The sequence below is a fragment of the Pinus tabuliformis genome, chromosome 6, assembly GCF_031772625.1.
Source record: "Pinus tabuliformis cultivar Carrire ecotype Pingquan chromosome 6, CPIR1, whole genome shotgun sequence".
Taxonomy (NCBI): Eukaryota; Viridiplantae; Streptophyta; class Pinopsida; order Pinales; family Pinaceae; genus Pinus; species Pinus tabuliformis.
In genome coordinates this window covers 408,289,249-408,306,301 of record NC_142292.1, presented here as the reverse complement: position 1 = coordinate 408,306,301, position 17,053 = coordinate 408,289,249, and the positions used below count along the sequence as shown (strand labels likewise).

The following is a 17,053-nucleotide window of genomic DNA, read 5'->3' as shown; positions in this document are numbered from 1 at the left end:
AAAACCCTCTCCACTAAATGCAACAAAAATGAACCAAAAAAAACACACTCAAATCCAAGCAAAAATCATGGAAAATATATGGGTGACGAAAACCCAAGAAAGACAAGGAAAAAACAAAAAAATTAGGGCCAAATTTAATGCCCATACCTGAAAAACACGCCTTGCTGAAGAAACTTGGTCCAAACTTTTTTTTTGTTTTGTTTGGGATGCTAAATTCCTTCATTTTTCTCCTCTCTTTCCCTTGTAGATGAATTCTCCTCCTTAGCTCGCATCCTTGCCCTCTGTCTACAAAACGAATAAAAAAACCCAAAATAAGACTTTGAAAACTCGCTGTCGTGCGGCCCGACAATTTTTTGCGATCAGATCGCGATTTTTTCCAAAAACAGGTCCCATGAACCCAATACACAAAATTGGATAAATACCTTACAGGGTCTAGATTCAGTAAAATCCTTCTTAGTCGAAATCTTTATGTCAAAGGAATTGTTGATGATGTGGTGATTGTAGTGGTTTATGCGGATGACATAGTCATCGCAAATAGCGGTAAAATCTGACTTGTGGTTATGCCAAGAGTTTGTTTGAGAGGTTTAGAATGGTTAGTTGTAAATGGTTAGTAGTAAATTAGTTGTAAATGGTTAGTTGTAAATAGCTGGTAGGAAGCTTGATTTGTCTTGCAACCACAGACCAGATCTAAAGCTTTCTGGTCAACCATATATCTAGATTTATGATAGCCCCAAAAGCTGATCATTGCGATGGCAATGTAGAGGATATTAAGGTATGTGAAGGGTAAACTAAGGGTTTGGCATCCTAGATGGTAAAGTTAAGGATTTTATACTTGCAGGTTTATAGCTCGGATTGGACATGGGGAGTTTATAACAAGAACCTCACTACTAGGTATATTTTCAGCCTTGATACAGTCACAATTTTATCACTGCATAAGAAGCATCAAGTAGCGTCACATTCCTTCCTTCACTGAAGTGGAGTATACGGAAGCAATTAGTGTAGTTTGTGAGACAGTTTCATTGAGGATGATACTTCATGATTTGCAAGTCACATGAGCTAATTCTACATTCACTACACTCTGACAATCAAGGTGTACTTAAATTGACAAAGCACATTGTGCTTCATCATCATGCCAAACATGTTGAAGTACATTGTCTTTTTATCCAACTGTTGGTGGAGAACAAGCAAATTGAGTTGCAATATTGTGCAACGCAAGAGTAAACTACATACATCATACATGCTTACCAAGCCTCTCAGGCCAGATATGTTTATATATTTTAGAGATAAGGTTGGTGTAGTGTCTTCTATAACCATTAAAGGAGGATGATAGAGTATGTGTAATGGTCATAACCAATAGAAGTACTTTAGTTGCTCAAGTCAACAAAGTACATGTTAGCATGTATTACCTAGTTATTGTCACAAAATGGAATTAGCTTAAGTCACTTTCAATTAGGCTTCGATTAAGTGGAATATGAAGAGTCACCTTAGCTTGTACTCTCATATAATGTGTTGTTTGAAAAAGTAATGCAAGTAATTTGTATGCTTTCTCTCTTGTATTTGCTAGTGAACTTTATTTCTGCTGCTGTGATATGCATTTATACAATGATTTCTGTGAATGACAAATGTTTCATCAACCAGAACATGGTGGAAAACGCTTGTTGAATTTCTCAAGTCTCTAGAAAGGGGGTTTCCTATTTTGCCGCAAATGACAGAGGTTTCACCCATTCATGTAGATCCACAGTCCTTGTGATCCACAACCTCTCTCAAGTTTATGAATAAAGAACCCCCAACTTTCCCACAAACGAGATACAACTAACCCACTTGTTCAAAATCTATGACATAGAAATTAAAATGTAGCGGCATGGGGTGTACTTTCTAGTGCAAAACATTATGATGAACAAGGAAAGATGAGATTCTACCATGGACCAATGATCTTATATCTCTAGATCCAATCACTATTCACCATGTGGAAGATCCTTTTTCAGGAAATGGCTGTCTTGTACAATTTTTACTTAAATGGGTGATTATGAAGCACTTCTGTACAAACAACCCAAGTTCAATTCCTAGCTGGGATGCTCCAAAGTTTATTCAGAAATTGATACAGTGCAAGTCATGATGTCCTCATGATGTCCTTTAATTGTTTTTGACAAATATGAGGCCAGGTGCAAGTTTTGGCTGCTTTTGACAGTATAGACACTCAATAATTGCGGCCTCTATGCTGAAGGTAGAGTTCAATTAGTTAAAAAGAGGGCAATCAAGCCAACACAAATCTATACTTTTCTCAAACGATGCAAACTGGTACTTAGTCACCCTTTCTGAAGTCAGCCTGAATTCAGTTAGTTTTCCATAATATTACCCTTGTACTGGCAGGAATTATGTCAGCAGTTATACTTATTTTTTAGTGTGAACTGGATCAAATACTGCTTGCATTAAATGATAGTTAGGATTTGAACTCATTAAAATCTGTGATAGATATAATAATACACTCTTTTTTTTTGGTTTTAAGAGGATGTAATTCAAATGGATTTAAGCTAGACATGGGTATATGTATTGAATTGAAAATTTTTAATTAAATTTGTTATCCTCTTTCCATCCAAAATTCTTAAAATCTTTCCAAAACAAAGATGTTTTTAATCCACTAGTTTTGGTGGTCTATTCATGAGAAGAAATTTTTTGTGTTGTCTTGTAGGTACTTGAATATCCTGCAAAATTATTTTTTTATTGTGAAGTGGAGCCAGCAATAGGTGGAGAAACACCAATTGTCCTGAGTCATCTTATATATAAAAGGATGGCAGAGAAATTCCCTGATTTTGTCAAAAAATTGGAGGAAACGGGTTTGCTTTATATTCGTATTTTGGGAGAAGATGATGATCTCTCCTCTCCTATTGGTCGTGGTTGGCACTCTACTTTCCTGACAAAGGATAAGGATGAAGCTGAAAAAAGGTATGAAATATTTATATCTACTAGTGTTTGATTGCATGTGGTTTGGAACTTACCTTTTTATAATCTCTCTTCTTTTTCACTTACAACTTGATGTTGACAATGTTGGCTGCAATTACCATGTTAACTGTCTATCTCTTCCTAATCTCTTCCTTTTATTGTTCTAATTCCTTTTGCCCACAAGCACTTGCTTGAATGTTTCATATAAAACCCCTATAGCTTGGATTAAATTTATCTTCATATCCTTTCAACGTTGAAAGTTACAAAGGCAGCCTGAAACCTAATAACAAAATATTTGATTCCTCAATTCTTCATGGGTTTTAAATTATTTTTTATGTAACAGTTCATACTAGTCTATGATGCTGGGTATTAATGAGAATGGTAGATTGAGAAAAGTCTAATATTCTAAAGGCCCTTTTCAAAGACGAAAGTACACAAGATTGTTCAGTTGGCACCCTTAAAAAAAGGATTTTATCTTAAGATAGTAAGTGCCAACTTCTTGTCAGGTTGGTTGGTTGATGCAGTCATTCTGCTATCATCTCTACTAGCTCTGCATAAGTATTGGCCCGTATGCTTTTCAAGCCTTGTACCTTCTCAACAGCCATTTATACTCGAGCTTATTTCCCAATAGAAAAGAGTTGGGGTGGTATTTCATATCGGGAATATTTACATGTGTTAAATAGACAAAGTTCCTATTATGTTTCTAATAAAGTATACACTCCAAATACTACAGGGGAGCCTAATTCCAAATCACTATGGCAGACATAGCGAAACATTAAGGCCAATTTTGTTAGATGATCAAATATACATAAACCATAGTTCAATTATTTAGAGTGTAATATTTAATTAAATATTGGAGATATTTTAGAATAGCTACTTGTTATAAGAGATATGACATCTAGAAAGGTGTCGTTTCTTAGGAATTAATTTAGGAAAATAGTTAGGAGTGTTGTTAAAAGTGCATTAAATGTAAATGGACACTTGTGAATGAAATAAGTGATCCATAACACAATTAGTTTAGGACACAAGCTTATTTAAAACTTGTTTCTCTTCACTTGCAAGGGCATTGAGTGATTGTGTGTAAGCTCTTTTAGATTTCATGTAATTTTTCTTTTCCTTATTAATAAAATTTGTATGTCTGAGGAAACTTCTGCTATTATTATGGTATCAGAGCTATTGGGGTTTGGCTTTTACCCTCGTATAGTTGTTAGAGTAGAAGAGTCACTAAGCTTTGCACTTGGCTCTAGTCAACTTTTCTGAAATTTTATAATAAAACTTTCAAAATTTGACTTTTACAATGCTCTTGCAATTTGACTTCTTTGACTCCAACCCCCCTCAAAGCAAAAGTTACTTTGAATTACAATTTTGTTTCTCTAAAAGAAACAAATAATAAAAAAATTACACCTTATTGCTCCAAAATTACAAATTACAAATTACAAAATTACTCCTTATCACTCCAAATATTACAAAAGTAACTTATTACTCAAAAATTACTTTAAAAAATCACTTATTACTCCAGTCACTTATCACTCCAAAATATTACAAATTAAAAAAATACACCTTATCCCTCCATTAAACAATTTACTTTATCACACCTTATCTCTCCATGAAAAAAAAAATATACTTTCCCAAAAATATTCCTTTACACTTTTCAAACATGAAGTAATGGATATATATACATTTTAATATAAAATAGTGCCCACATTAAAACTTTAATCCTATGGACGTAGACTCACTAGCTAAATGGCAGATAAAAAATGCAAAGGCATTAACATTAATTAAATCTTCAGTTAATGATGAAATGTATGTTCATATAGAAAATGCTTCAGATGCATGGTCTGCGTAGAAAACATTTAAAGATTTATTTGATACACAACCAGAATCAAAGGGAGTTGATCTACAATTGAAGCTGCTTCAACATAAACTGACAGAAGGGAGAGATGTACTAGAGTACATTTCCAGACTTAAGAATATTAAGCTAGAAATAGTAGAGGCTGGATTTCAAGCAGTGGATGCTAGCTTCATGACTACTATTTTGATTGTTGGTTTGCCTTATTCATATATACATTTCTTGGAAAGTTTACATGTGATTGGAAAACTACAAAAATTAAAATTTGATGAATTAAGTGAAATGCTAGCTCAATTTTGGGAAGAAGAAACAGGGTGGAGAAGATGTTTTTTTATAGAAGCTAATACTAGTAAATCTTCAACTGAAAGTTCCAGAGGCAGAGGCAACAATTTCAGCAAAGGCAACAGTTCTGGTAGAGGCAACAGTCAAGGCAAAGGAAAAAATCAAGAAAGAGGACAAAGTGGAGGCAGAGGACAAAGTCAAGGCAGAGGATAAATCAAGGAAGAGGACAAAGTAGAGGTAGAGGAAAGATTTCAATCAAATTGTTTGTAAAAGATGCATTAGAGTTGGTCATTATGCTGAAGATTGTTGAACTTCTATTGAAAAAACTCCCAAGTTTCAACAACATTTGGCAAAGTTTGCTAATGATCAAGAAGATGATGGCTCAAAATATGTCTTCACTACACTTCAAAGTTCAAAATCAATAGCCTTACAGGTCTCGACATATCTTAAAAGTGATTATGAAGATTGGATTTTAGATACAGGGGCAACACAACATGTGACTTTCAACATGACTTCTTTTGGACCTTTCAATTGTGTCAACTCAATTCAATATTTCTAGCAGATGATACAAGACACACTCCTTGTGGAAAAGGTGTAGTAAAAGTTTCTCTTCCTGGCATTGGAGAAAAACTAATTTCAAATGTTTGGTATGTACCAACTTTCAAGAAGAATTTGTTATCATTAGTCATGATTCCACAACTAGGACATCAGGTCGTTATGGAGGATGGCTTAGTAAAAATCAATTCCATTAAATGAAATATGAAGACAGTTATGGTAGGATATGAAGATGGAAAGCTTCAAAGGATGAAAGAAACAACCATTCCGCAAAACTCTGATTTTGCAGGAGCAACAAATATAGGTATTTCACCTATAAGGTCGTGGCATGTTAGATATGGACATTTAAACTTTGAAAGTTTCTCTCAACTTCAAAAGTGGGGAATGGTAAAGGACTTCCAACTTTTAAGAAATAAAATGCAAGATGTGAAGTTTGAATTTACAGGAAACAAAGTCAAGAGACTTTTCCAACAAGTTCATGGCGCTGAAACATGCATTTGCAATTGGTTCACAATGACATTTGTGGACCTCTACAGGCTTCTTTAGGAGGTTGTAAATATTTTCTACTCTTCATTGATGATTTTAATAGAATGACTTGGGTTTATTTTTTGAAACAAATGTTAGAACCTTTGAAAAGTTCAAGACTTTTTGCCAACTAGTTGAGAATGAAGTTAAAGAGCAAATTGGCACTCTTAGGACAAATAATGGAGGCGAATTCACTTCCAACAAATTCCAAACTTATTGCAGTGACAATGGTATTAAAAGACAATTTACAAATGTCTACACTCCACAACAGAGTGGAGTGGCAAAATGAATGAATCACACCTTGTTAGGGATGGAAAGATCCATGCTAACTTTAAAAAATTTAAGTCCATATTGGGCAGAAGCAATGCATACAACAATATACTTAAGAAGTAGGTCTCCCACTGCTTCTTTGAATGAAATTACACAATATGAAGCATGGTTCGGTTTCAAACCTCGAGTAAAACATCTTAGAGAGTTTGGTTCAATATGCTATGCCTTAGTTCTGAAAGAAAAACGAACTAAGCTTGATTCACGAAATTTGAAGTGTACATTGATTGGGTAATCCACTGAAAAGAAGGGATATCATCTTCTGTCCATGGAAAGTTTGTTGTCAGCAAAAATGTTATATTTGATGAAACAAAATGCAAGCTTGCCATAGAGATAGAAAATCTTCTGCAAAAATTGGAAACCAAGGGTGATAAAAAGAAACGCAGAATACAAAATCAACCAAGTACACAACATTGGTATGAGAGATTGAATTGACTTCTTCATAAAATTATTCATCCAGCTCACCTACTTCATCTAGACCATTTGGATCTTCCGAAAGCTCATCTGAATATTCTAGCAGTAGTTCATCCATCAATGACTCTCCACCCCCTGAACCTTTAGATGTGAAAGAACATATGTTTATATCAATCCACTTTATAATGTTGGTGATTATTTAGATCCACAAACAAGTCAACATTAACTGTCTAAATGGGCCCTTCAGCTTTTGAAGGATGTAAGGCCGGATGAACAAAACAAAACAGGAATAAGAAGTTCACAAAGAAATGAAGAAAATTTTTCCTTAATAACAAACGATTTTATTGAGCCCTCCACATACAATGAGGTAGTGAAGGCTGAAGCATGTCGAATGGCAAAATGCAATGGTTGAAGAATACAAGGCAATGACGAAAAACAACACTTGGGAACTTGTTGATTGTCCTGAATCTTGATTTGGGGTAGCATCGGATGTGTGCTCCAAGCCTCAAATTTTGCAGGGAGGCTTGGGCACATGTATTCCAAAGAACCCATAAAGCGTTTTGGGAAATTCCACCCAGAAGTGATTTTGTTAAAATAATTAATATTTTTAATGGGGTTCCTAAGTCTAAACTTAGGAAAGATAAAATATTAATGGGTATTAAACTAATCAAGGGTGAAACTTCTAGAAAAAGACACGGATCAAGGCAAAACGATCTGAGCCTTTGATTATGATTTAATCTAGGCTGTTGGTTGTCTAACAGGAAGATATAAGAAGGGGCTTGAGGGTCATTTGGAAAACACATTGAGAGATCAAGGAAATCGATTTTTCTGAAGTGTGAAGTTCTTAGGAAGAAAATCGATTTCCTTGATCTCTCAGTGTGTTTTCCAAGTGACCCTCAAGCCCCTTATATTTCTTGTAGCAGAGGGGCAGGGATAACTTCCGAAGAGAAAGTGAGATTCTCAACCGGAAAATCATCAATAGAGAGAGGCAGAGAGTGATCCAGTAGCCTTGAAGTTGCAGTGCCTGAGAGTTAGCAGAAGAGAGGTCGCAGTATTTCCTTAGTAATGTTGCGCAGGGTTTGCGCAGATGCTTCAAAGTGCTAATTTGGTAGCTCAGTGACAAATTCCAACCATTGGACTAAACTCCTCTTTCCAAGAGGACGAAAATTGATTTTTGAAGCACTCAATTTGGACAAGGAAAAGTGTATTTTTGAAGTGAAGCCCATAATGTCAAAATTGTCAAGGTCGGCCCAAGGACAAATTAGCCCTCCTGCGATGCTTATAAATTAAGGACACCTCAAGCTCATTTGGACATCACATCAACACACTCTTCTTCTCTCTCTTGGTTTGTTTGGTTCGTACAGGTCCGAGGTAGCTAAATTCTCTTTACATATGCGAGGTTCTCTTGGGCATTTTTGACTTTATGCGTTGACCTTTTTAGCTGGATGGTTTGACCACAATTTGACTGAGTTTGGCTTCATGTTTTGACTTGCTTTGAGTGGGAAAATTTTGATTTTCAAAGGCTGAGTAGACTGGCACAAAGACCGAGAAAATATGGGAAGTTTGACCAAGCATTGACTGCAGGAAATTGTAGACTTTGACTATAGACTTCATCTCTCTTTTGATTGAGTTTGACTGGACTTTTGTTCACTGTTTTGGGCTAACTTTGACCAACAATTAAGGTCGAGTTTGTAGGTTGTTGAGAGAGTTTGCTAAAGGATTGTTTTGACCTTTGACTGATGACTAGTTAGGCACACATTGTTGTAGTTGACGTGGATAGATTTGCACCAGAGTTAACTCTCCTTCTCTCTCTCTTGTCACTATTTTGGATAAATTACTTGGCATATTGACTTGATTAGATATTGGATATTGGTTTTGAATATTGACTAGTCAAAGCTTGACTTTGACTCTTGGATGATGTACTCTCTATGTTGAACATTTGAAGAAAATCTAATAAAAAAATAATTGCAAAGGGTTTTACCCGTTGTGGGGTTTTTGGCTGGTCAATGACCAAATATTGTGTCTCTTGTCTCTTGGTTGTCTTTCATTGTGCACATTGTATAATTGTTCTATCTACTATTGCACTACTGTTATTGGTTAATTAAACAAGTGGAAATTGTAATTTGGATGCTATTGGAAATTGTTGAAGTGATAGTTGCAACGTAGAAAAATTCTTGATGAAAATTTAACATGGTATCAGAGCTAAGGTGAAGACAAGTCCAAGAGACATAGAGCAAGAGCATCCATCTTCTATTAGCTGGTTTTTGGTCTGGTAAAAAATGTCTACCTCATACTTAAAGGATAATGAAAAACTAGTTAATGCATCTAACTTTGCAGCTTGGAAGACCAAGATCAATGTCACCTTAGATGAGTGTGATGTCTTGTAATACGTGGAAGGAAATATTTAAGGACCACCACAAAATGTTCTCCAAGCTATCAAATCCAAGTACAAGAAAGGTGAGATTAAAGCTAAGAAGATGATTATTGATTCTTTAAGAGATCATCTACTTGTTTATATTTCTTCTTTGAAGACATCCAAGGAAATGTATGATAGGATTGTTGGCATGTATGAAGTGAACAATTCAAGCCACATTATGGATTTGAAAAATCAACTAAAGGAAACTAAGATGCACAAGGGAGAGACTATACAATCATTCTTCATGAGAATCATTGAAATCAGGGATCAACTTCAGATTGCTCAAGAAATTGTACCTGACAGGGAACTAATGATGATTTCCCTTAGTGATCTTCCTTCATCATGGGACATGTTCATTACTTCTATCAACAAGGAAAGGATCCCTTCTTTTGATGAGCTACTTGCTCCATGCGATCAAGAAGAAAGAATGATGATATCTACGGGGAGAATTCAAAGGCCAAATGAAGGAGAGCCTATTGCCTTTGTTTCTCAAGGGAAGAAGAAGAACAAGAGGAAAGGAAAGGGAAAGCCATCTAATGCAAGAAGAACTCCTCAAGTCAACCGAGACTCCAAGGACTCAAGAAGACGAAATAAAGATGTTGAATGCTACAATTGTCATCAAAAGGGTCACTATGTTTTAGATTGCCCTGAGAAACTAGATGCTCTAAGGAGAAATATTTCGAGGACCTACAACAATAACCTTGGCTATAACAACAACATGTCATATGATAGAAGAGATGGGAGAAGGAATGATAGAAGAAGAAGAGACTCTCCCGATGATCACGAAGAAGGCAATCGTCCACAAAAGAGGTCAAGAAATTCTAGGTATGAAAGTAATGTTGCTAATCAATCTGAATATATCCTTATTTCTTCTCTTTATAATTCCTCTCCTACGAATGCTTGGGATAGTTAGTTGGTTGATAGTGGGGCCTCTCATCATTTCTCTAAGTATAAGGATGTTCTCTGAAATTTGGTAGAGAGGGAGTCAAGTTTGAAGATTATTCTTGGAGATAACTCCACTCATCTCGTTAAAGGATTTGGGTCTGTTAAATTTCACTTGGACTCTGGGGAATCTGTTTTGCTTCATGATGTGATGTATGTGCTGGGATTGAAGAAGAATTTGGTATCTATATCTGCTTTGGAAGACAAAGGAATGAGGGTCGTTTCCTCAAAGGAAAAGTACTTAGCTTGTTGAATCCTTTATGAGAGATGCTTTCACGTTGGGATCTAGATTTGAAATACTATATAGAGTCACTAGAAGACCTCTTCTAGCAATGGTCCATTATACAAATCATCAAAGCGAGCTATGGCACCAAAGGCTAGCCCATCTTCACCATGAAGCACTTCTGAAATTGAAGAAGTTAGTCTCTGGGATCCCCGATGTTCAAGCTCAACACGATGGAGTACGTCTAGGGTTTTCCAGTGGAAAGAAGACAAGGGGATCATTCCCCTCTAGCGAGAACAAGACGAAATACATCCTCCATCTCATTTATTCTGATATATGTGGTTCGGTGCCCATATATTCACTTGGTGGCCATCTCTACTACATTACCTTCATCAACAATTTCTCAAGAAAGACATGGATATATTACTTGAAGCACAAGGATGAGGCCTTCAAAATGTTCAAGGAGTTAAAGGCTTTGGTCGAAAATCAAACAGGGAAGAAAATTAAGATCTTCAGGTCCAACAACAATGGGGAATACATCTCAAATGAATTCATAGACTTTTGCAAGAAGGAAGGTATCAAGAAGGAGACTATTGTGCCCTATAATCCTGAACAAAATGGAGTGGTTGAGAGAAAGAACAGGTCTATTGTAGAATTTGTCCAAGCTATGCTCCATGATCAAAAGTTGCCAAAGTTCCTTTGGGGTGAAGCAACAAATACAATAGTATATGTTTAAAACAGGGTACCTCATCAAGCATTGGACAACAAGACTCCCGAGGAAGTGTACACAGGTATTAAGCCTGACATTGGTCATCTCGGAATATTTGGCTGCCGCGTATATTTCCATGTGCCAAAGGACAAAAGAAACAAACAGGAAGCCACTGGAAGAAAGGGTATGTTTTTTGGATATTGTGAAAATTCTAAAGCATTTAGAATATATATTCCTGGCCAAAGGAATGTTGAAATTAGTAGGGATGTAGCATTCGATGAAGATGCTGCCCTTGGGAAAGCAAGGGACCTTCCTCAGCCTCCTCTTCCTGAGAAGAAGAATGATGATATGGATATTCTAGAAGGTCCTTCCATGCCAGAATTTGAGAAAGATATTTTTGATGATCCCATGTAGCAGCCAATGGACCCCTTGGATCCTCCTCCATGTGATCCTCCTGCAAGGAAGAGACCAATTTGGCTTCGTGACACATTCCAAGATGCCAAGTGACACATTCCCGCTAGAGGGACCTTTAGAGAAAGTAAGAAGCCATGTGGTACCAAGGATATGTGGTAGCAATGAGTAATATGATTCAAGTTGAACCTCCCACCTTACCAGTAAAGAACAAGTCTGAAAGGATGCTATGGCGGAAGAATAGGAGTCAATCATGAAGAACAACATATGGGATGTTGTGTCAAGACCAAAGGGGAAATCCATGGTGAATTCAAAATGGCTCTACAAAATCAAGCATGGGGCTGATGGAAGCATCAAAAAATATAAGGCAAGGTTCATAGCCCGAGGGTTCTCCCAAAAAGAGGGAGAGAATTATGATGATATCTAGTCAGGGATGGACTCTTCACCAAATGGATGTGAAGGCTTGATCCAGGTGGATATTGGTGGCCACCTGCCTATTCCACTTGGACCCCCAACATCGTCTCTTTTAGTTTTTCGGTTTCCTTAATTGTAGCACAGTTTACTATTTTTGGCAGTTTTTCGGGTCCTGATCTTTTGGAGCCGTTTTGAGGCCCTAAATGGTGTTTTTAGGGAAAACTGAGAGATTGGAAACGTCCTAAATTGGCTTGCCAATTTGTTTTCCTCTTTCTCTTTGAGATCTTCAAAACAAGGTATTATGATAGCCAAACGGAGATCGTATGCCAAAGTTACGACCCCAGGAAGTTGATGTACCAATTTACCCAAACAGGGCCCACAGTTTTGGCGCTTCATCTCCTAGGGTTAGGTTTTTGGATGGTTAGGGTTTTCCATTATTTCTCAATAATAAATAGGCCTTTGAGCCTGATTGTAACACAGTTCAAAGGCATGTAGCTGCCACATCTCTTCTCAGAGATAAGTTACCATTGCCCGAACTAGTCTTATTTCCATTATGTTTGGTAGCATATTTCAGTATTTGATATTAATGAAATGACATGTTATTTCTACTACACCTTTATATTTGTGGTTATATCTGCAATTTGTTGCGTTCCTGTTTAAATCCGGATCAGTGGTATCAGAGCGGTCTTCTCTTTCTCTGTTTTCTTTGTATGTCCCCAACGAGGTCGGGATATAAGGAGTTAGGGCTTGAACTGGTCGAACCTTTACAAGACCAACCTCGCAAATCCCGATGGCCTCCCATGGCGGATGAAAAGAAAGACGATGGCGCAGGAGATCCTATCAAAATCTTGCTCGAAGAAGCCCTCGAGCGACAAAGGAACACAATGATGGACAACTTTGTCCAGATCCTTCAGGGCTACCCAAGGGCGACGCATCTACTTTCGGCTACTACTCTGGAAGCGCCACACCCTTTAAGGTACAAGTTAATTTTGACATTCCCATATTTGAGGGTCAGATAGATGCAAACGCTATAGATAAATGGTTAAATCTGCTAGAAGGATTATTTTCCATTCATGATTTTTCCAGTCGGGAAAATATCACTTTTGCACTTCTCAAAGTAGCCCCCCACGTCAAGGACTGGTGGGAAACCTACTGTGAGCAGAAGGATGAAAGTACGAACTCATTGTTTTCAGCTGCACCCACTTGGAACTCGTTCCGGGATGCCATCAAGGAGCAGTACTACCTTGTCAGGAGCTATGAGGATAAATACATAAAGTGGACAACGCTGTGACAGGGAAAGGACCAAGATGTATCAGAGTTTACCAATGTTTTTCATACCCTTCGCACGAAGTTGGGTATTAAGGATCCTGAGAACCATTTGGTTCTCAATTACCGCGATTGTCTACACAAGTACATCCAGGACGAGATGGAGTTCCTGAACATCTCCTGGCTCGGCACGACATATCGGTATGCCGTCAAGATCGAGCAAAAGTTTAAACAGAAGAAGCGAGACTTTGGATCTGCGAATCCGAAGCAAGGGAAAGGTACCCCCAAACCGCAGAACAAAAGACAAAACCAAGGCGGGGCGACACAGGACAACCCGGCAAAGCCGCAACCAAAGAACAACACCGCAAAGCCGAAGAAGGACACGGGAAAGTGCTCTGAGTTCCATAAGAGCTCCACTCACAACACAAGTGAGTGTCGGGCCAAGCAGTCACTGGTGGCTGAGCTAAAGGCTTTAGAATTAGATGCATGTTCCGACTCTGAGTCAGAACTCGACAAGGGGAATGACAAAGGGAAGAAAATTATCGATGCGGAGCCCAACGCCACCGTTGCCACCACGAAGGTCCAAAAGGAGGAACCGAAGATCAAGAGGAGGAGCGCCTCTTCCACTCCTAGATGTGGGTAAAGGGTTCCCCACTACAGTTCATTGTCGACAGCGGGAGCCAAAAGAACCTCATTTCGGCAGAGGTTGTGAAGCAGCTAGACTTACCGACCACAACACATCCATAACCATACACCATCGTGTGGCTTCACCAAGGACGGGATCTTCGCGTGAGCCAGCAGTGCCACCTTCCATACAGCATCAAGCCCTTCACGGATGAGGTATTATGTGATGTTTCTCCCCTTGATGTTTGTGATGTATGATTAGGCCAACCATACTTATGGAAGTGACATGTTGTGTATGAGTCAAGGCCTCGTGCTATTATTGTTACTTTGGGAAATAAGTTGTACAAGATACCGGAGGTAGCATTGCCTACCACCATCTCTTTGGTTACTGCAAAACAATGTTGTAAGCTCATTTCCAAAACCGGGAAATTTGTTTTCCTGATGATACGCCCTTAGGGAAAGAAGAAGATGGTGGCTATGACCTCCAGACAGAGCCCCTCCGCACGACAACAACAGATGGACAAAGTTGTGGAGGAGTGCGAGGACATCTTCACCTCTCCCGCATGGGTGCCTCTACACTGTCAGGTCAGGCACTCCATCGATTTGACCCCAGGTGTGCCGCTTCCCAATGGACCAATCTATCGATGCTCCATTCTGGAGAACGACGAAATCAAGAGGTAGATTTAGGAGCTGTTGTAGAAAGCTCACATCCGACCGAGTTCATCCTCTGTGGGATCTCGATCGTGTTGGTACAGAAGAAGGATGGGACTTAGAGACTCTGTATTGAGTATCGGGCACTGAACAACATCACTGTCTGGAATAGGTACCCAATCCCACAAATTGATGACTTTCTGGACCAACTGAAGGGGGAAAAATATTTCAGCAAGATTGACTTGAAATCAGGATATCACCAAGTACCAATCGAACCCTCCAATGTGTGGAAGACTGCCTTCAAAGCCAAGGAGGCCTTTTCGAATGGTTGGTTATGCCTTTTGGGTTGACGAATGCTCCTGCAACCTTCATGAGGCTGATGGATAACATCTTGCGGCCATTCACCAACTCATTTGTAGTGGTATACTTGGATGACATTCTGATCTTCAGCCAGAGTTGGGAAGAGCACCTCCACCACATCCGACAAGTTCCCCAAACACTGTGACAACACAAGCTATGTGCCAATTTAGAGAAATGCACTTTTGGCATGACCTAGGTTAAGTATCTGGGATACATTATTGATGAACGGGGGCTGAATGTGGATCCAACCAAGATCCAAGTCATCTAGGATTGGCCAGCTCCAACCACTTTGACAGAGCTCTGCAGCTTTTTGGGTCTTGCCAAGTTCTACCGCAGGTTCATGTTGGGATTCTCTCATATCACTTGGTCCTTGAGTCAAGTCACCAAGGGAGGAGCAAAAGCAAAATTCTTTTGGTCTGAATCTCAACAGAAGCCATTCACAAAGTTGAAACATCGCCTCTGCTGTGCACCAATGCTCACATTACCAGACTTGCAACAGCCATTTGAGATTGAGACAGATGCCTTTGACTATGCTATTGGGGCAGTCCTTACTCAACAGGGGCATCCAATGGCATATCAGAGTGAGACACTTTCAAACACAGTCTGAAAGTATCCCACTTATGACAAAGAGATGTATTCCATTGTGCAAGCCTGCTGACAATGGAAGCATTACATATTGGGGAAGGAAACGGTCATCCACACAGACCACCGGCCCCTGCAGTTCATACAGACGCAAGGGAAGTTGCAGAATGATCGCCATCCGAAGTGGTCCACATACCTGCAACAATTCCATTTGAATATCAAGTATAAGAAAGGCAGCACCAATAATGTTGCAGATTGCCTCAGCCGACCACTGATCATGGCGTTAACCATCATGCTCAACTCTTGTGGGCACGAGACTTTTGATTGGCCACTTCTCTACAAAAGCGTCCTAGAATTCGGCCACACATACGAGACGCTCTTGGAGGGTCAGCAAGTTCCAGATTTTCATCTCCAGGATGCCCTATTATGCCACTTGGGACACCTTTGTGTTCCTTCAAGAGAGCGTGCCAAGATGATTTGCGAAGCACACTACAGTCGGGCCGCTGGGCATTTTGGGGTCAAGAAAACAGTGGCAGTATTGCATAAGTATTTCTATTGGCCGAATCTTCGACAGGATGTTGGGAAGTACATCAGATCCTGCACTGCCTGTGCCATTGCCAAACTGACCATCAAGAAGAAAGGCCTCTATACTCCGCTGCCTACCCCTAGTCAACTTTGGGAATCCATCTCCATGGATTACATGTCGGGCCTTCCTTCTACTAAGCATGGCAATGACTATGTTTTTTTAGTCGTCGACAGATTCTCGAAGATGGCCATTATGGCGGCCTGCAAGAAGAATATCATAGCGGAAGCCACTGCTAAACTCTTCTTTGAATGAGTGTGGGTACACTTTGGGATCCCACAATCTATCATCTCAAATAGGGACATTAGTTCCTCAGTACATTTTGGTCCAGTCTCTAGTCGATGTTGTACACCAAGCTCACTAAGTCCACAACTTTCCATCCCCAAACTGATGGCCAGACAAAGGTCGTCAACAGGATGATTGTACACATTCTGTGCATGTACAACTCAAAGCATCCACGCACATGGGATGAGAGCCTCCCCTATGTCCAACACAGCTATAACCGGGCTCTCCACAGCTCAATTGGCCACAACCCTTTTCAGGTGGGCTTGGGATTCTAGCCACTATGTCCCATTGATGTGGCCATGACATTTGCAGCTACTCATGCAGATTCGGCTCATGTCCAGTCCAAAACTGATAAGGCAAACAACTTCATTGAGCACATCCAACACATCCGCCAGCAAGTCCACGACATTCTGGAGAAATCAAATGCCAAGTACAAGCAGCGACATGATCAACATTGGGTGCCACACAAGTTTCAGGTGGGTGACAAAGTCTGGTTGCATTTGCAAAAGGAACGCCTTACCGGAGCCTATCGGAAACTCAGACCACTCCGATATGGTCTTTACACCATTACCAAGGCAGTGGAAGACAATGCATTTGAGCTCAACATTCCCCCATTCCTTGTCCTGCACCCAGTGTTCAATGTGGACCGCCTTCGACCATACTTCCCACCATTGCTAGACACATCAGATATTGCA

The 17,053-nt window shown here is 39.3% G+C and overlaps 1 protein-coding gene across 1 annotated transcript in view; it reads left to right on the top strand.

The window, feature by feature from the left end:
* LOC149259037 (clavaminate synthase-like protein At3g21360) overlaps nucleotides 1-17,053 on the top strand; it is a 42,033-nt gene that overhangs the window by 10,277 nt on the left and 14,703 nt on the right. The window contains exon 2 of the mRNA XM_089417248.1: nucleotides 2,690-2,943. Within this exon, the coding sequence (XP_089273374.1) occupies nucleotides 2,690-2,943 (254 nt within the window). The remainder of the gene's footprint in view (nucleotides 1-2,689; nucleotides 2,944-17,053) is intronic.